Below are 20837 nucleotides of genomic sequence, written 5' to 3'. Positions count from 1 at the left end.
CAATTTGTATAATATTATTTTATAACAAAAATAAAAATTGTTTACGTTTTTTAAATAAATTATAAAAAACAGGTATGTTAAATTTTTAGATATTTAGAAGTTTGGAAGTTAAAACGAAGAAGAAATCTTATATACTATTCCCTATTTATATAATGTTTAATGTGGGATAAGGATATTCTGAAGTAGATCAGGATAATCTGGTGATACATACACATTATATATAAGTATTTTTTTTTTTTTCATCTTTATTTAATATCGTAGCACATACTATTCCAAAAATTCATAAGTACGATGTATTGTGTCGCTATAGATAAAAAAGTACAAATATTTACAAAATACTGTAAAAATGAAATCGATTTGGAACGCTCAAGGATAAGAACGTCATTCAAATGAGCTTTTCGTACGCTGTTCATTCTGTCATCGTATATGACTAGACACATTGGACATAATTGGTAGTTTTTATCAAACTCATCGGCACAGCTAATCGCTGTAGCTTGCTTGTCTTTCTTTATGGCAGTGATGGTCGTTCACGATGAAGAGAATATCTGAGCGAATGATATGAGCACACAGGACTTGGATAATTGGCCTTAACTTTACGTACTCGTAGTACGAGCTAGATCGCTGCAAGGTATATTCCTAGCATAGCTAATATGTTACAAGCACTGATAGAGATCGTACTTAAATATGAGTATTTACCCAGAGAATATCTCTTGTATATACTTGATTATTTTTCATTCAGAACGTGTGATAAAAATTATTGTTCGATGTAAAAATGCTGAATTATTTTAATTGTAGAAATTTTTAAATACGTTGTCTTTTCGATAAACTATTTCTATCAGCTTTCTATCCAAATATTTTTTAATTCTTCCTACATGTTCATCGCGAATTTTGTTGATCAAATCAAATCTAAAAAAGCACACAACTACAAAGCACAATACTACTTACTTTAAGTACGCTCACCATCACTGATCACAAGAATATTTTCTGATGTATATAGCAAACATTTAGGAAGCATAAAATTTGCTCGTAGAGACGCCACGAGTTCTGATAATTCGTTGATACTCGAAGGATTATTCGTGCTTTTACATATTCTTAATTGAGTATCCATGAAGACACGACGATGCTTTCATGCAAGTAACATGTCTTCGTGATTTGTTATGCTCGGTATGACGAGGTGCTTTAGATTTAGAGAACAATCGCGTATTTCTCATTGGCAGTGTTTCGTATATCTATATATGCTTATAGAGTACATCATATATTTATCAATATGCATAAAGCCGACGATTCGCTTAGAGTTGTTAAAAGTTTAATTTCTGAAAAACATGTTTTTCGAAAGAATTTTTAAACAGCTTGTCAAAAATGACATTTCATGTATTACCTTTTTTCATAATATTTTTTTCACAATCTAATTGTTACTTTTTGATGAAAATGATTTACTCTCTGCACATCTATTAAAAAGAGAAACATGTCATTGACATCGGAAAAGCTATGCCAATCGTTTTTTTTCTGTCAAAAACGATCTCATACATATCTCATCCGTACGTGAAACTATACGATAATCGTGATAATTTATCAATCGCATTTCCAATTGATAAACAAAGCCGAACTAATGCTACCACGTTTCTTCTGCATGACTCTATTTTAATTCTTCGACAAGTATTAGAATCGTAATACTAATAGTCGCACATCAATTCTTTCTCGTTACGAGCACTTCTGTCGCTGTCAATCCTGCACAATTAAAAGATGTTATCTTTATCGGTAATTTTTTTCCTTTGTACCCTTCAAATCTGGCTTTCGAACTATCGATCTAAGTCTTGTATAGAATGGAAGAAGCAATCATTATGCGTATCTCATAATCTCGTGTAAGTATTATTACAGCACAGTAGAAATAAATGCAGAAATATAGAGAACAATATGTTATACAACTTATCGTTAAAATACGAACGTTGCTTTTCGTTGTACAAATCGGATAATACGGAGGGTTGAATATATATTTATATACTCGGTATATTCCTCTTATTGGACCGTTGCATTGTAGATTGTTCGCGCCATTTATCAAACCGTAATAAATCTCTTGGATGCACAAAAATATCGCGAGCGACAATTCGCCTGGTCTGATCGATTCTAAAATTTTTCGTATGTAAAAATAAGTTTTTTCGAATATCATTCTTTATATCTTGTATCGTTATCATTTCCTCGCGCGCTCCAGCATCCAGCCTCGTGATCCTTTCATTTCTCTGATGTACCAACACGACGAAATTTCTTCCGGCAATAAAAAAAATCATTCGGGGATTCGAATGATCGCATTATTAAGTAAAAATTAACACGATAATTCATGCTAGTCTTTCGCGCTTAAAGAGAACTTACGCGTATACCATCGGTATATACAAGGCCGTCTTGTTTTGTCAAATATGAATGGTCGATTACGTCCTTATCACACATAAATATATTTATATATATATATGTATATATATATATATATGTATATATTATAAATAATCCTTAAGTTTTATATGTGTGTCTTAACGGAGTAGCGCGTGTAAAAGTATGTAGGCGGAGATAAGATTTCCTTCGTCATTTGATATGGTCGTGATACTTTCTTAATATGCGTGTCGTTGCAATGCCGAGTCCGATCACTGACGTTTAATCGAGAACATCCGCGTAATCTCGAGCAAAATGTTCCCGCGTAATCAGCTCCCGACTACGGCTAACGATTAACATACCTTACGAGTATTCGATGTGTGGTGATCATATATCTATTAATTATATCGATACTGTATACTATATAAGTATTGCATTAATTGCGTAATAACGTGTAATGGGCCCATACAGATTCGTTACTTAGTCCGACGTTACAACAGTCAATGCAGCGGAGAGACGTTATTCGAAATAAATATTATTCCCTTATCGAGCTAGTGGTGTGGACATGATATAAAATACTGTAATATGAATAATTATTGTGGAACCAATGATTTTACTATATAATAATACCTAATACGTAATATATAATATCCGATACGTAATATATAATGTGGAAACGATAGAGAGAAGAGATCGAGATACCCCGTTCAAGAATCACGATATAAGACGGAGATTGCTCGATCATTGCGATTTCGCAAAACGTTCGTGTAACAAGGTAGCAAAATCTAAAAATGCTTAAAATACAATGATAATAAATGAATCTCTGCGCGAAGCCCTTTATGCGCAAGAGCTCCATATTATATATATATAAAATATATCAAAATTTCTCGTATAATAGAGAGATGCTACTCACTCGATCACATATGTAACGAAGTGTATCGTAAAATCGTACGAGATGTGCGAATTGAGTTCCGCGTTAGGTCTATACATCACGGTTCACGCGTATCGGACGTATCGACGACGTCATTGAAACACTTAATTCTCGCGCGTTCAATGATTAATGAGCAAGCATTTTCCATTTACAAAAGAAGGATGGACTCCCCCTACGATCCATTATACGTGTATATAATTGATACGAAGCGTTTAATATGAAAGCCGGTTAATTATTTTCGCGTGCGCGCGAAGCCGCGGCATTTTCGGGTTTCCTCTCCTCGCTCGGAATAGGTCACCGCCGCGTAAATCATCGGCGCTCATCAGCCTTACCTCTCAACATACAGCTCCGCACAATCATTACCCCTATTGCAGTATTTCGGATATTTAGAGCCTCGCTTCATAATTCAACAGCCATGTTTCCTGACTACAGGCAGCTGTCGACTACAATTTCTCCTATTTTCGAGACAACCTCGTCGAAGGTGAGTCTCTCGCGCGGATCGTTCGCCCAACATTGCGTTTGTAGTTCCTGAAGAGCCGGCGGTGCCGCTTTGTGCGGTTTCCATGTGAGTGATTGCGTCTTAAGTTGACTCAGCACGGACTCGTCGTTCATCTTGTTGAATGGCAATTCACCTTGGTGGAACATCTCCCAGACCAGGCAGGAGAACGAATACACGTCGCTCTTGGTGGAATATTCGTCTTCATACACGGCCTCGTAAGGCAACCATCTCAGCGGAATCACCTGGTTTCGATGCTTCGTGTATTCCTGTTGATACGGCTCTTTGGTCATGCACGGCAACGAGATTTTGATCGTCAGATTGCTGGCGATCAGGCAATTACGCGCGGCTATGTCTTTGTGGACTAGTCGGTTATCGGCTAGGTGTTTCAGGCCCTTTGCAGCCTGGTTCGACAGCGACAGTATCTGTGCCACAGACAACTGAGGCGCGCGCGGCGGTTTCGTTTCATGCGTCGGACTTGGATTACTGTCTTTTCGCGAGGCAATCAAGAACTGCTTCAGGTCACCCCAGTCAGTGTATTCAAGAATCATGTAATCGGGTTCCTCTTCTCGACACAGACCGATTAATTTCACGACATTCTCATGATTAAGCTTATGGAGAAGATCCAGTTGCCGTTTAAATTCTTGAAGAGAAGTTTCATCTTTAGTGTTTATGAGACTTTTGACCATAACCAAGGACTCCTTGTCGCCATCGATCTGATATTTCGTAGCGTAAATCTCGCCGAATTCACCTCGCCCAAGAGGTTTCAATTCTTTCAGATTGCTTCGCGAAGCGGCAATTTTGTCATAATTTGACTTGGATTTCTTAGACTGGTTACTACTTTGGCTCTGGGCTGTATCCGCGCCGTCACTCTTGTGAGAATCGCGATTCTCCTTCTTCTTACTCGTCGAATTAGCTTTATTACCGGTTTCTTTCAATTCCGTTTGTTCCTCCGGTATTTCACCATTCTCCATTTTGTCTAGAATTCAAAGATATGTACGTTATAACTTAAATATATGCATCATGTTGTTAAATTATTGCATATATGTGAATATTGTTGACCATACCTTCGGTTTGCTCTTGCAAGTATTGTTGCTTCCTGCGGCGACGTCGATAACGGCAATATAACATGAGACCAATGACGAGTACCATATACGCTGCGGCTGCACTAAGAGTGATTATTACCGTCTTCGTCATCATCGAACCATCATCGCTAACTTCCAAATCCATATCAGCTCTATAATTATCTCCAGCTGAAATTATAATTATTTTATCGTTATAAAAAATAGCTTGCTTTGACGTCTAATTAATTTAAAATAGCTCAATAATATTTTACAAATTGAAATGAATAATGTAATAGTTAAACAAAAAAATACCTTTCACAATTAATTGAACCTCCTCCCGCTTCAGCCCACCGCTATTCCCGGCAGTACATCCGTATTTTCCTTCATCACTAAGATATACTTCCTTAATGTACAAACTTCCGTTACTGAATACTTGGGAACGAGGATTATCTATATTATTCATACGGGAATCTCTATCCCACTGAATGGTCGGTTTGGGATCACCCTCGGCAGCACAATGTATCATTACTGGATATCCCTCGATTGCTTCTGTTGGATTTTGCGGTAGCATCGTGAACTTTGGTGCGACTACGGAAGACAATGTCCATGTTAATTTATCGTTCGTTCCACACACTCGCGATATAAGCACCGATACTTACTAACTACATCGATGGTAATGGTGTGATTGATGGATCCCTGAGTGTTACTCGCGATGCAAGTGTATCGACCCTTGTCCTCCATCAGAACGTTGTTGAAGTGCAGAGTGCCATTGATATCCTGCACGTGTTTGGGGAATTCCTCGTCCTCGCCCTCCTTGACCCACTTCACCGTGGGAGTCGTGGCACCCTGGGCCTTGCACGATACCTTCACCGTAGAACCGAATTCTAGGCGTTTATTGACAGGCTGGGGCGAGAACTTGAGCTTCTCCTCGACTGTGAGAACGGCCGGAGACGAAAACAGGGACGGGAATCCCGTGGTGAATACTTGACACATATAGTGTCCCCTATCGGAAAGATCAACAGTCTTGAAGTGCAATGTAACATTGCCGTGATTATCAGTCACGCGGTATCTAGTCGGCCCGCCCGATTCCCTTAGCTGCGTCCCGTCTTTCAACCAGTGCACATGCGTTACAGGCGGTTCCATGCCGGAGTAAGAACAAGTTAATGTCACGGAATCACCTTCCATCACGCTGAGCGATTCTGGGGAACTTTCGATATTCGGCGGGGCTAAAAATCAACGAAAATAAATATGTATAATTCTTTTGAATCCTTATATGATAAGAATTTTAATTAGATAAAATTGATTGGATCTTAAAAGAAGACATATTATATTTATTTATCTGTTTGCAGAATCATATAAGTTTACTGATACTCGACGGGGTTAAAATCAACGAAAATAAATATATATAATTCTTTTAAATCATTATATGATAAGAATTTTAATTAGATAATATTGATTGAATCTTAAAAGAAGACGTATTATATTTTTTTATCTATTCGTAGAATCATATAAGCTTACTGGATATCACTATTTGGACGGATATATCCGTTTCGCCAGCGAGATTCTCGGCCACACAAGTATAATTGCCGTCGTCCTTGCCCATTTCTGCCTTTGCGATGATGAGCGTGTTGTCTTGTACACGTACAGAGCCGGTGTCGCTTATTATATGTCCTGTGGGATCCTTCCAATAAACTTTAGGCGGCGGAACCCCTAGTGGTTCCAGACAACTTATTTGGAATTCTTGTTCCTCGCCAACAATTGCCAATTGAGTTGGACGTTTCGGTTCGAAGGCGGCCATTGAAAAGTTTAGTAAATCTGAAAATTTTATTTGTCTGGAAAATTCTGCTTAAACTTTCAAAAATAAAAAAAGAAATTAATAATTGTTTTACTCTAATTGTAAATTGCCATTTAAAAAACATGACTCGTATATAGTTCGATTAATATAAAATTTAAGAGTACATAGATTATATACATGCATATATATTCTAAATATATTAAATATTTATTGTTCTCTAAACACAACTTAGAAATATTTCGGCACGTACAGGCAATTTGTAATTCGACCGTGTAACTGACTGTAATCTCGTCCCTTGTTCCGTGGCAGGAGTAAAATCCCTGGTCCCTTTGATCGGCAGCGTGTATGATGAGAGTGCCGTTCTCGAGAATCGTCCGCTCCTCATCGGATTCCAGCGGACCGATTTCCTTGAAGAACCACTGCACCTCGTCGGCGTCCTCGAAGACGCAGTGTAACGTGGCCTGCTCGCCGCGCTTGGCAATCAGATTTCTCGGAACGACCTTGATGGTTGCAGTCTCATTTCCGGAAACGATTAACGGGTAACTTTCCGTCATCGGCGAGGAGCCCGCCTCGTTTTTGGCCAGACAAGTGTACATCCCGCTGTCCTCGGCGATCGCTCTATGTATATGCAGCTTCTTCTTCTTGATGTCGACGCGATCACTTCGTGCCACACTCACTGTATTTCTGTGAAACGAGCAACATTTTTATTAATTTTTTGCGTACGATAATTCTGGTAAATTATACATATGTATATTTTGTCATTACACGACTAGTATCGTGGTGTTTAATTTATAATTTTATAACGCGCATGTACATTTCAATACTATTTTATTCTTTAAAAATGTCTACAAAAATTAGCATAATAAATTAATATTTTTTGACAGAAATCAGCTGATAACTGTCAAAAATATAACGCACAGGACGAATCGAGACAACATCGCAAAAAAAAGCAATAAAACTTTCGAGAATCGACTTATATGTCTTGGGAAAGGAAAAAAATGCAAAATCTTTGTTTTCATAGTGCTTCCGACGTAATTAAACACCGAACGGGAGGAAACTCTCGACAAGCACACAAGGGGAGTGTCACTTTATAATTCACCGGTCCGGTTCCGTAAAGCGTCGGATGTCAGCTCTAACGTTAGAAACTTGGTACCTGTCCTTCGTATCCCGGTGGATTTTCCGACATTATTGCGCTTCCCTGGTCCTCGTTATCGCGCGGGATTCGCGCGGGTAAATAGACAAAGTTGGAGCAGGCCAAGAATAACTTACTTGAACCACTCGTATCTCATCTCGCCGGAACCGTCGACGTGACATCGAAGCTCGATCTCGCTGCCCACGCGGATCGCGGATGGCAATTTCGGCTGCTGCAGCTGCACGCTCGCCTCGCTGACCCCTGGAACAAGAAATCGATAGTGCCTCGATGACGCGATAATTACCAATTAATCAAGCAAACATTTATACCGCGTATTGTGCATACACGCTGTGTTTGTTGTGTGGTACGTTTGCGTTATACGACGGATATAGGTGGATAAACGAAATGAATTTTTAATCGAATGTTTTCCTCGAATCGAAACTTTAAACTGCCATTTTCAATCTCAATTTTCTGCCGTTTATGAACTCGAGAGAGGATTTCGATAGGTTTAATTTATATAAGAATTTAGTTTCTATACTTTATACTTAGAAAAAATAGACACTAAATGAACAATTTAAATTAAATACTTTTAAAAAGGACTAAATCTGACTGCACAAAATATCAAAATATTTAATGTTAGATTAAAAATTGAAATCAAAAAGGAAAAAAAGATTCGACTCGGGTTAGCAGCAACTATATTATTATATATTTCAATGTGTACCTTAATTATTACATAAAAAAATTAATATTAGAGACTGGTAAAAAGTGTTGTATATCACACATACTAATAACAATAATTATTGCCGATTATTATTCATGACACAACTTGCTGTTCGTATATAAGTACGCTGTAAGAGCACGTGTTTCGTGTAAATTCAACGCTATCATGTACACGTGATACAAGCTCGCGTGTGTGCGCTGATATAAAAAGAAATTATTTTTTATATGCGCTATTAATATCGCGGATATTAGATGCGGCGAATCTATAAGGCTAATAACTTGGAAATTATATGCGATATAATATATATATGTATATATATTGCGACTTGGTGCGTAATTATGCGCGATGCGTGCGGAGCAATTTTTTTCCGCTGGCATTCCTCTTTGTACCATTCGGCAAAGAAAATCGAATTAGAACGGGACGACGGCAGTTATAGAAGGAGAGAGGCGTACGAAATAAACGAGCACCAATTTCTTCACGATGTTCGATGCCGTGGGGCCACTCAAGGAGGAAGGACGCATCGACGAATAAACCCGCCGTGGATATCGCCAGACTCGCTCTGGAATTCTAAAATGGAAAAGAAGCGCAGGACACAATGGGAAGGAAAGGCAATTCCCTTAAAGATAGGAGTCGGATCGGGAGATGGAGATATAGAGAGAGAAAGAGAAAGGATAGGAAGGTAAAGGAGATGAGGAAAAGTAGGAAAGGACGCTCGAGTCCTGAGAATGTCAGGTTGATTCCTTCTGTCGTCGTTCTCTCCGTTTTTGTAACCGGATCAAAACCCGCCGTCCTTCTGAAAATGTGCACTTTTCTCTCTCTCTCTCTCTCTTTCGACGAATTTAATCGAGTCAAATAAAACACCGACTAAAAGAGAGAGAATGTGCTCCCATTCTCTACTTGCGGCCGTTTGCCGCGAACATGTCGCATGCGAGCTCGTCAGAGATGCGTCTCTATATATTATTTGTGAAGGACAGAAGGGACCTTCGAAGGAAAAACCGAAGAGTTTTGGCCGGCTGCCCTTCGCGTCGGGTTCCTCTTTTTTTCTTATGTCTACATTGCGGCAGGAGAATGCTGAGGTTTCGAAAGTGTGGGGTGAATTCGTATCGATTCGGGAAGAACATTTAATCATACTAGCCATACTCCCTCTATTTATTCATAAGAAAAAAACTAAAATTATCTATTTTTTATTTATCTCATAGTTTGCATAAATAATCGTGAAAATTAAAAACTACGGTAATTAACGAAGGGGATAATAATAATATTAGCGGGACACGATGAATCTATATACATTTAATCACACATACTAGCCATGTCCTCTATTTATTCATAAGAAAAACTACAATTTTTAATTTCTTATTTATATCGTAATTTGATATAAAAAATCGTGAAAATTAAAAACTACGGAAATTAGCGAGGGGGATAATAATAATAATAATAATAATATTAGCGGGACACGATGAATCACGATAACTCATCGATTGCAGCAGATGGATGAATAGTTGTCGAATCTACATATTCGAGAATCCTTAATGGAGGAGAAAGCAAAGTCAAGGCCCCTCCTCGATTCATCGAACTTTGAGGCGGGGATGTAACATCGGTTAGGGACGGAGGGTGCCGTTGTAATTCACAGGGCAACAGTTGCCGAAGACCGTGAGGACGATAAGGCTTCGTTCATTAATTTGATTCATTAGTCGACGGCGTGAAATTGATCGGTCGGGTGCCTATCCCTCGACGGGGTAAGATGAAACGTAATTACGCGTGTCTGGGGCCTCGTTAAAAAATATGCCAATAGTTGGAAGAAAAACGCGGGTCGTTAGGGCGCGGAAGGGAAGAAAATCGCATTCGAACGACCCCGTTGCGTCGCAAATTGCGCGCGCGCGCGTCATCATGCATCGAAATCCGCGCGATTCCCGGAGCTTGAAAGCGTGTGATAATTTACTCGGATAGACTCATTACCGCGAACGTATAACGATTCGCGCTTCTACAAAGCGCGCCAACAATTTATTACCGCACGACGCGAAAGTCGAGCTCTATAACGGCAGCTTTTGATTTACATCTTAATTTGCGGGCTTCGTTTTTATTAAATAAAATCTTATTCACATATCAGATCGCGAGTCTTTTTGATCCCTTGCATATTTATTTTAAAATCATCGCGTCCTCAGAAATTATCTGACTCTACTACTAATTGTTAATGTATCCGATGATATACGTCTCTATAATATCCTTTCCTTTGATCGATTTTATCTTTAAATTAAGAAGAGCAAGAAAGAATTTATATAATATCTGTCCATGCACATATCTATTATTTCACAAATAACGCTGCAGAAAAATCTTAAACTTATTCGCTAAAATTAACTAATATTTAAATTAATTAAATATGAAGAAGCAAATCCGATTATTTTGCTATAGTAAGCACATGCTCTGTCATTCATGAGGCGGCAACAATTCAGGGATTTTCCGAGATGGCATTAACACTTTTTGATGCCCTCAGCCCGATTCGATCTTTTTATCACCATCTATCGCGGCAAACTCCTGTCGTCGGCAGTTTTTTTTCTCTCGTGCCCTATCCCTTTTGCTCCCGACGCAAAGCGCTGCAAAGTGCAGACTCGGTGAGTACATGGAGAGACGCTTCGACGACGAGAGCGGGATCGAAATGAGTTTCGCGGTAATAACTTACACCGCGTTAATCAGTTTGCGGTGTGCTGTAAAACAATTATCTTTTTGCTGCGCCACGAGTCTATAAAACGTTAACGTATGCGCTCTTTTATAGACTCGTAAATCTAAACGCGCGAGACCCGCTAATACCCTATGTAAATCGATTGAGCTGTCAAATGTAAATGTTACTGGAAAGCTCATTTAAAGCTCGGACCGCCGAAATCGATTCGGTTCGTTTCGCTGCGCGTTTCGCGGTGTGACCAACGAACGTCATTCCCACGAGATGCGTTTTCAATGTCGCCGGTTCGTGGGAATGAACTTTGAAGTTGTCACGTGTCCACGTGACAGTCCCTCCCAGCTACCCGCAGTCTGATCATTGATCGTGGACCGTCTGGCTCGAATCCGTTGCGCGAAATTAGTGGCAAAAATTTCTGCGACTCTGTGTACTCACAGACGACACATGAATCCGGGAAGAGGCGGAGAGACCGTTTGATTGTTGTTGCCCTTTTCTCTCTTCTCCAATTTTACCCTATCCTCGGCGACGCGTGCTCGTCCTCAAACGAGCGAACAGTTTAAAGAGGGTTCGAAAACGCGCTCTTCCAGCATCGAGGCTATTAAAGAGCATTAATTTCAAGGAGTCATCATCGAGCAAGCGGATTTAAGGGTGCCGACAGGACAAAGTTGTAAAAGAGATGCGAGAGGAAGACGGCCCAGACGTACCTAGACGAGGAGAAACGTTCCTCTTGGATTTGGAGGAAAAGTGGAAAGTTGAAGTCACGAGGAAAAGGGCTCGTTTGCGAATGACGAAAGTCTCACTTTACCTCTCGAAGGTCGAGACGAGATTTCGTCGGCCCACTTGAGCCATTTCTCTTACATTGTGGAACCATCCCTTTCGCTCTACTCTTCCACACGCTATATATCCTTTCACCCTCTCAATTTCTTCCTGGCTCCGTTTTCTCCCCTGCCGACTCTCTCTCTCTCTTTCCTTCCGTTTGTCGCCTCTCGTTGCTCCTGCGCTCCGCATCTCGGCGAGTCGTGTTTAAATGCACAAACGAAGCGACAGATCAAAGGAACCGCCGGCAGTGCGTGCACAACCACGAGAGCAAAGGTAGAACGAGAAAGAACGAGACAGATAGACGAGGCGAAGCGGGGATAGGCAACGTTTATTATTATCATCGTGGTCCCTCTCCCTCGTCCGCAGCATTGGAGTGTAGCCTCGCACAGTCGAGATTAACTTTCGTGTAAACAGGCCGTCGCCGCACCGCACCGGGTGCACGCACACGCGTGCTGCGACGCGTGCACCGCGCACGCCCGCATGTGCCCGACCCGTGTCTCCGATGGCAACCTTGGATCGAAGGTCGACCGTGGTATATCTTTGTCGGTACGATCCTTCCCGAGCGTCACCTGCGCCCGACATGTTCATCTCGCAAATCTAGATGCATCGTATATAGAATGAAATTAACAAATTACATATGACAATAATTAATATATGTAATATTTTCGACTGGAAACAATTTGTTTTCTGTGCGAGAGGAGTCATTTTGTTCTTTTCAGGCATGTGAATAAAGATCCTTTATCGCTGTTCATTATCGTGGGTAACCTTGGATCGAGATGAAACCGACCCTGATATCATCGATAATGACCCTTCTGCTTGTCTGCATTGCTCGCAATGTAGATTGGGATTTTAATTGCCCTCTACAGACAAGTATTTTGAAGCGGCACTCGAGCGTCGATTGCGGAATGGAATACATTGTATTACAGATTCTCAGACTTTACGAATATTGAAGAGAACAAAGACGAGAGACTGCTCTTGCATTAATTGGTGCACCAGATCAAGATCATATCTTGGCCTTCTTGAAGATGCACAAATATACCATGTAACCGTCTAAATGGAACCAATCGTTAAAAGCATGCACTATACGGGTATGGCACACGTCTAATAAGTCACGCAGCAAGCGATGTAGTTCTTTTTTCCAAAAGAAAAGATCATCGACAAAACAGTACGCGCCAACAGATGTGTGTCATTCTGCGGGAAATTCAGAAGCGTAACACGGACCACCCAGATATCAGTAGTTCGACTCGGTCTATCGTCAGGCATGAGACATAACGAGCCGATTAAAATGCGCATTCGCATTTTTAAATCTTTTATGATTCGTCCCCCTTGCAGATGCAGATAATTAATTATTTCATATAAAAATATTAAATAAATTTTAAATCACGGCATTCTAGTTTGATTTCAAGAAAGATGACAAATCGCGCGGTCGTATAGTACTTATTCTTTGGTGAATTGCCGTAGAATTGGAGTTTATCACTTAATAAGTTAATGAAGTGCCAAGAGTGAAACTCGTTCGGAGCTAGTTAGGCGAGAAAATATCATTTAAAAGTTCGAAAGTATCGAATATCGAGTTTTGCGCGAGCGACACGGAAATAAAGGAATAATGAACACGAAATGTGCTCCAAAACGAAAGCCTGCCGAGAAAGAGCTTGTTGGCGCGATTCACGAAATCGATATGACTTAAGCGCAAGTCCTCCAGAACCATTGAAATAGTCTAGGTTCCTTTCACGAAAGCATTCTAGAAGGCGAGACTGAGCGAGTAAGAGCGCGTCTCGTTATTAAAGTTTTAATATCGGTGCAAAAGTGCACGTCTCGATGTAGGAACTCTGTAGATGGCTGCCTGGAACGGATGGTACCCGCCTGTCTTCTCGATATTATCGATAAATAATAAAAAGGGCAGTTGTGCCAGGAACTTTTTATTTGAAATTAAATTGAGACGGAATGATATTGAAGTGTTCATTTCGACGTGTGCTGGGACTCGTCTGTCTTCCTAAATATATAATTTTTGTTAAGAAAAAGTGAAGTAGAAATTGTTAAACAATTTTGAGAATGAAAAAACTTATTGACACTGCATCTAATGATTAAAAATCAAATTTCTTTTAGTAAAATGTTTCTTATAAATAATTGATTTCTATCAACGTTGAAAAATAATATTTCCTATTAAGTATATAATATATCTCTTACACAAGTTTCTCAATTTTCTATGTTTCCACAAATTTGAGAAATTAACAAATACATAACAATCTAATATTTTTTTTATTTTTTAGACATAAAGTAATTTTCTTTCTCTCCGCATATATTTTATCTCATTTCCGCGTTATATTCATTATCGATATCTTTCAAAATTATGAGTTTCGAGTGGCCGTACTATTGTTCGATGACAATATTTGATACATCCCTTTTATTTCGACGTTTATGATTAATTTAACTAATATTACGAGTTCCACGGATTCTTGACGTCCTCGTTTCAAGGAAGAAGATTGAAAGAAAAGACGCGGATCCTCGAGCAAGATGTAACCCGGTGAAAGATGTATTCAAAGCGATTTATACCCCGGTCTGCTTTCCTCATTCTGTCATTTCTCCCTCAAAGACGTTTACCTTGTAAACGCAACGCCCAGGAGAAACGGGTCTTCCAAACAGAACGAGACTTGAAAGAAAGCCGTCCGAAAGAACGAAACGCACAACGGGTGGTAAGAAAAACGGTAAGCAGTCTTTATTCTTTCCTAAACGAAGTTTTCTAAAAGTAGTAACCCATATCAATGTCATATAATATCATCTATCTATGATCGACTGTCCGTTTTTCAAAGTGGAAGTTGATTCACAAACTCGCGGATAAAAAGCCAAGTTTAGAGAGCGTAAAGAAAAATATGAAATAATACAAGGCTACTTTTACATTTTGATACGTCTGAAAAAATATTTAAGAATATTTTTTTCTGCGAATTTTATATTCAGATATCGCGAAACATATTATATATTTTTTATTATTAAAGTATATCGTCAATCAATTTTGACTTATGGCCTTTTTTATAAAAAAAAATTGTATATTTGAAACACACAGAATTATGGAAACAATCAATTTTTCATTAATTTAACATTTTGTGTTTTTTGTTAAATTTAAGATACTGAAAATTCTCTCGTTCTACAAGTTACTGTTAAAGCTCTTGCGCGCGTACAAGCAACGTTCTTATAATAGATTAAGATATAATGAGCGCAAGAAAATATGATGAATATTTGATGGCGATCATTTCGCCTTCATTAAAGATGCAACGGATGTTGTAGCCTCTCCTGGTAGTTCTTTAAACGAGCGAACGTCTCTTAACGATCTGACATTGCTAGAAAGGAAATAACTTCCTACAACCGTCTGCACCGGTTTTCCACATCGTAAATGTGTCGCTTGTTAAAAACGAAGTTTTCAATTTCTTTTTGATGACAGTTCAAGAAAATCTTTGCAAAAGAAAATCCTGACAGGAGAAACTTGACAAATGATTAAAAAAACAAGGGCTACTTTAATGTCATGTGATGTTCGAATATTTCAAGAAAATTTCTTTTAAGAAACATTTTGTAAGTATATTTCAGGTCTGAAATTGAATAAATCATTGAACCCGACGTACTAAATTTATCACATACTAAATTTATCACATACTAAATTTATCGCCCTCCATTAATCACGCCATTTTCTTAGAATCGGAAAGTCTGAAAGATTGTAATGCGAACTGAAATAATTAACAAGGGAAGTGCATGGCCTTTCCCTCACCGATTTTAACGAAAATATTTTTATGTGTAGTACTTAATTAGAAACAAATTCTGTTAAAGCGAGAGAAAGCGCTTCTCAAGCGTTCGTCTAAAAAAAATGTTAGTTAAAGATTTGCCAGCATGTTTTAAGCCGTTACTATTTTTTTTGTGTAATTTATTTTTTTTTGTTTCTGGGAATATTTTTTAACATTAATAAATAAATATAAATTTTTTTAAATTATTGGCATTTAATTTTTAACATGTTGTTCCATATATTTAAAGAAAATTCGAATGCTTTCTGTCAAAAATATAATATAAAGAAAAATTTAATATTATACGAGAAATATATTACTATTAATTGAACACAAATAAATTTACAATAATAATTTTTAATAATAATTATTAATTATTTACAATAATAATTTACAATAATAATTTTTTTTAGACGAACGCTTAAGAAGCGCATTCTCTCGCTTTAACAGAATGTTTCTAATTAAGTACTACACATAAAAAAATTTTCGTTAAAATTGGTAAGGGGAAGACCGTGCACGCCCCTTGTAAGATGTTAATCCCAGAAGCACTATATATTTATTTTCTTGGATTCCGAAATAATTATCATTTTTTTCTTTTTTTCAATTTCTTTTCAAGAAGAAATTCCATCGATCAATTCTCTATACGCGCATACATTATTCGCAAAATAGATGAGTCAAGTACGATTTCACTCGCAATTGTAAATGTGTTTTGCACAAAGTCGCTATTTAATTTTGTATCTTCAGTGCACATTTAATTACCAAACAAATCGGTCTTTAATTACATACATTGGCATTCGGCGTTCGAAAGCATCAAAGCGTGATGTTCCCCTATCAAAGGTACGAAATACGCGTGTTGTTCTCACCTCTAATGAGTGCGCTATCGTATAAACATCAATGCGCCTCCTTCTCATCTTTATCTAAAGCTCCGGCGACTTCAAAAAGCTGTGGAAACCCGACGGATCGTTTTTCTCTTTCACACGCGTCGTAAACTAGTCAATTACATTGTAAACGGAATTTTACGCGGAGATGAGCCTTCTCCGAAATTAAACAGAAACCTGGCTGTTTAAAGACCGGCCGTCTTTAAGCCTGATTCAGATATTTCCAACTTGTATTTTTACAAAACTATCATAATATTTCTTGTTACCATATTTACATAATTCATACCTCTTTTCAAAGGCTGAATATATAAAAGTACTATCGTATGTGAATAGAACCAAATTTAGTATCAAATGTCGGAGCAAACGAATACCGCGAAGCAATCTATATTTTTAGAAAGAGAAAAATCTGCTTTCCTCGGAATAAATCAGCCGATAGTCAAGTGACTTATTCGAATCGGTACACCGCCCCGATCCCGTTGGGGAACACAAGTTAGAAATATTCTTGTGTGTGGTTTAGGCTTTAGCTCCCCCATAGCTTAAGAGCGAAGCGCGAATGAGGAGAAACGCGTTTCCACGAGCGGGCTATTTATTCTGGACGAACAAACAAACCGCAGTTTTCTCTCGACAGTCTCTCGTCGAAGGAGACGAAAAGCGACGAGAGGAACGCGCGAGCACGCCTGAGGCTCGTCTAGTCTCGTTGAATTATTACTGGATTATGTCGTGTCGAGAATGCCTCTCTTTGTTCCTTTTCTTTCTCAACAGGCAGAGACGTTAACCTCGCCCCGCTTGCGGCGAAAGGGTCCACGAACGAAAAAAGTGGAGAGGGAAGGGGTGCGAATGAAGCCGAGACGGGACAAGAGGGTGAAAAGCGTGACAAGCTAATTCCTTGCTGAGAAACACGGTCGCTTTTCTCGTCGACGGACGGTGAACGTAACACGATACGGCGGGTAAGATAAGTGGGATATAATGAAGCAACAGGAAAATGCGAATGCTGGATATATACCAAAAGAGTTCAGTTATTTTAGCTATTACTGATCCTAAGCACAGCAAGATTTCGAAAAATTCTAGCTCGTTGCTCGGAATTAAAATTCAAGCGGGCGATGCAGACTAGGAAGAGAAGTTCGAGCGCAAGGAGATGAGAGAATTCCCGCGATAGACAGAGAATATTTGTGTGTTGGATGTTGTGGCAGATAGAAGCTGCGTGTGAGAAGAAGAAGAAGATGAGGAAATCTACGCATTGAAGAGAGAGATGGAGAGAGAGAGAGAGAGAGGAAGAGAAGGAAAGATAGGGTATGTACGTATATATATTACAATATATATGTATATATATATATATATATATATATATATATATGTGTATGGATGTATGTATGGCAGAAGGAGACGCGACCAGAGGGTGAGAGAACGAGAGGGATGCAGCTCCGTTCGGGGGTCGGTCGTTGCCATGGGAATAGGCAGCGAGGGGTATGGTGGGACAGGAAAGGGTCGGTCGATGCAAACGCACCATAAAGTTTTATGGCTCTCCAGAACTGTACCTATTCGGCGCGCGCCCTCGTCTGTCGACTCTGTAGAGGGCCGATGGTTCTCTCTCCATAGAAAACTACGCAAGCGGTTCTGATCATATTTTTTCATTCGCTAAGAGGCAAAGTAGATGGAGGTCGGTGTGAGGTTTGTAATCGTGATGCAAACGCGAAAGTCTCGATAAACGGTAAATTATGTGTAATAATAAAGTCAGTTTATTGCGGTGTCTACAGCATGAAAAATTAATTATATAAAATAGATTGAGAAATTTTTCATTATGCACGCAGAGATATTAACGAAGCTCCAATCTCATTGCTGTTTAAAAAAGTTAACAATATCCTTTTTATACGTCAATATAGTAATATCATAAAAATTCATTGAATGCTTCAATGCGTTAATATTAAAATGCAAATACGAAAAATAGAATATTTATATTCATATTTCACTTTTCTTAAGTAGGGATTGAGAAAAGGTGTCGGGTGACGTGATATAGTAATTAGGATTGATCGTCTTTGTTCGAAATTAATGAAGAAACAGCTAGTTAAGAAAGTAGACACATGCCAGACTATACAGAAATAGATCGAAGTTAATGAGATCGTTATTCATACGTTCGGAAAATAGAAGAGATATAATAATAATTAATGAATATCAAAGAGAGCGCAAGTGCAAAGATTAATAATAAGGAGAAGAATATATTTTGGATCCCGTCTGCGAGAGAACGGAATAACAATTAGGAAAGAGGTAGATAATCACTGTTAGATAGTCGTCAGCAATTATTTACGCGAGGCGATTTTCTCACGCAAAAAAGAAAATACACGAAAGTCTCTGAATAATCTCGTTAACTGAAGAAGAAATCCAGTTTTCGTGGCTACGGCAGAGAAACGAAGTGCGGCATTAATCTCGCTAATGAAGAAAGAGATTACAGCAACGCGCCGTTTCTTAATGGGTTAATTCTAGGAAGAGAATTTCATTTTTTCCTTCGTTTCGCGTATCATAATTATTACGTTTCGAATTTCAGAAACAGATATATGTGGTGCAAAAGATACGAAGAAAAAGGGAGAGAAGAATACAATCGAATGTATGCGCTATCAATCTCGTAGATCACGTGTCTCAAAGTGAAATCGTCCTCGCTACTAGATTCTTTGCTCTTTTACAACCACAAGAAGACTGTACGTGCATTTGCAAATGCTTACAACGTTCCTACGTTGAAAATATCTATCCTCGACATCGCGCGCCGGCTGAATAAATTAACCGAGAGAGAAAGAGAAGAAAAAAGCAAGAGAGGGAGAAAATGTCAGTACAAACGTATTCGCGTATTCCGCGTAACATTTCGGGAATCAACGCGATAAAGTATCGTACGAAAAGATTACGAGAGAAATAACGACCGGCGACACGCGATATTCCTTCAGGAGGATCTAACTCCTGATTCGCGATACGCGCGGGAAGGTAAAAGAGGGATCCGTCTTCGAATTATCTAATTCATCGTTAGGCGGTGTGACAACCGGATCGGGGGGACCCGAGTGTATTGCGAACGTGTCTAGAGTGCCAATCCTTAAAGCCACCCTGACACACCATCGCACGGAATACAAAAACCAAGGCGAAAGCAAACTCGGCGCGAGCGGGAGAGCATGCTAATTATTTTCGAAGCGAATTTACCCTTTGTTGTACATATGACGTGTAAGGGTGCATCGAGTTGTATTCGAAAGTCAAGGGTTACCTTCGTTCGGATTATACTCGAACTTTATTAAGGGAGAATACGTGCGCGCGGCCGAGACACAACATCCGGACGCGTCGCGCAGGATCCCGAGCACCCTCGTTGTCCTTTTGCCGCGTGCTTGAAAATCAGCCCCAATACCCTCATTTCTAATTAATTAGAATAAAGTGGTAGACGACGACGAGGCGGCAAACACTACGAAATTGCAACGGTAATAAAGTAACCAAATAATTTGACGAATAAGAGGGCGCAGAGACAATAAAGAGGACAAAGAAAATGTTGTTTGACAAGGATAAGAATTTCATTTCTGAATCTTGCTCTACGGTGATGATATTAAAAACACTTCTCAGGGTATTATTCTAGAAAATTAGAATTTACTTTTACGTTTATTAATTAGTTTTTAGATTAAAATAAATACAGATTATTTTATAAATTCACGAATATAACATCTTGTAAGATAAATCACGGATTTTGTACAAGTTTTTATTACATGTGTAAGATCCTGAAATAGGATCTTATACGTATGCCAAAAAAAACTATATTTGCAAAGCCACGTTTAAACGTTTTTAATGAGAGAGCACATAAAAGCGAGCGCTTAACGTTATTTGAAATCTGCAGAAAAGATTTACTCAGAGAAAAAGAAGAAAAGAATGTACATACGGAAATCACTGTATCTCAGAAACGGGCAATTTACAAAAGACTGAAGGAACGAACGCCGGATGGAAGAGATCGCAGACGCGATCGTTGAGATTCGTGAGAAAGAAGTACGCGAAAACGAGAGAATACAAATGTGTTCGTATAAAAATAAACTAAAAAAAAACGGGCATTTTTGAATGTTTTTTTTTATTTCGATTAATCGCGCAACAGCTCTCGCGATTTGGACTTAACTGTGGATATTTGTTCATCCACATCTGAGAGTAATTCTCGAGACCATCTGTAGCCTTTCGATACCATCGCCCGACGCAGATCC

The 20837-nt window shown here is 38.9% G+C and overlaps 1 protein-coding gene across 1 annotated transcript in view; it reads right to left on the bottom strand.

The window, feature by feature from the left end:
* Positions 1–229: 229 nt before the first annotated feature.
* Positions 230–20837, bottom strand: part of LOC114929231 (tyrosine-protein kinase-like otk) — a 42590-nt gene continuing 21982 nt past the window's right edge. Inside the window, exons 3-9 of the mRNA XM_029300708.2 lie at positions 7917–8040; positions 6898–7331; positions 6371–6667; positions 5512–6078; positions 5165–5440; positions 4856–5041; positions 230–4767 (exon numbers count right to left, since the gene is read on the bottom strand). Coding sequence (XP_029156541.1) covers positions 3719–4767; positions 4856–5041; positions 5165–5440; positions 5512–6078; positions 6371–6667; positions 6898–7331; positions 7917–8040 — 2933 coding nt within the window. The 3' untranslated portion in view covers positions 230–3718. The remainder of the gene's footprint in view (positions 4768–4855; positions 5042–5164; positions 5441–5511; positions 6079–6370; positions 6668–6897; positions 7332–7916; positions 8041–20837) is intronic.

The sequence above is a fragment of the Nylanderia fulva genome, unplaced genomic scaffold (assembly GCF_048542155.1).
Source record: "Nylanderia fulva isolate GAGA-0341 unplaced genomic scaffold, ASM4854215v1 Scaffold14, whole genome shotgun sequence".
NCBI classification, from domain to species: domain Eukaryota; kingdom Metazoa; phylum Arthropoda; class Insecta; order Hymenoptera; family Formicidae; genus Nylanderia; species Nylanderia fulva.
Note: the sequence above shows the minus strand (reverse complement) of the source record. Positions and strands in the feature narration are given on the sequence as shown.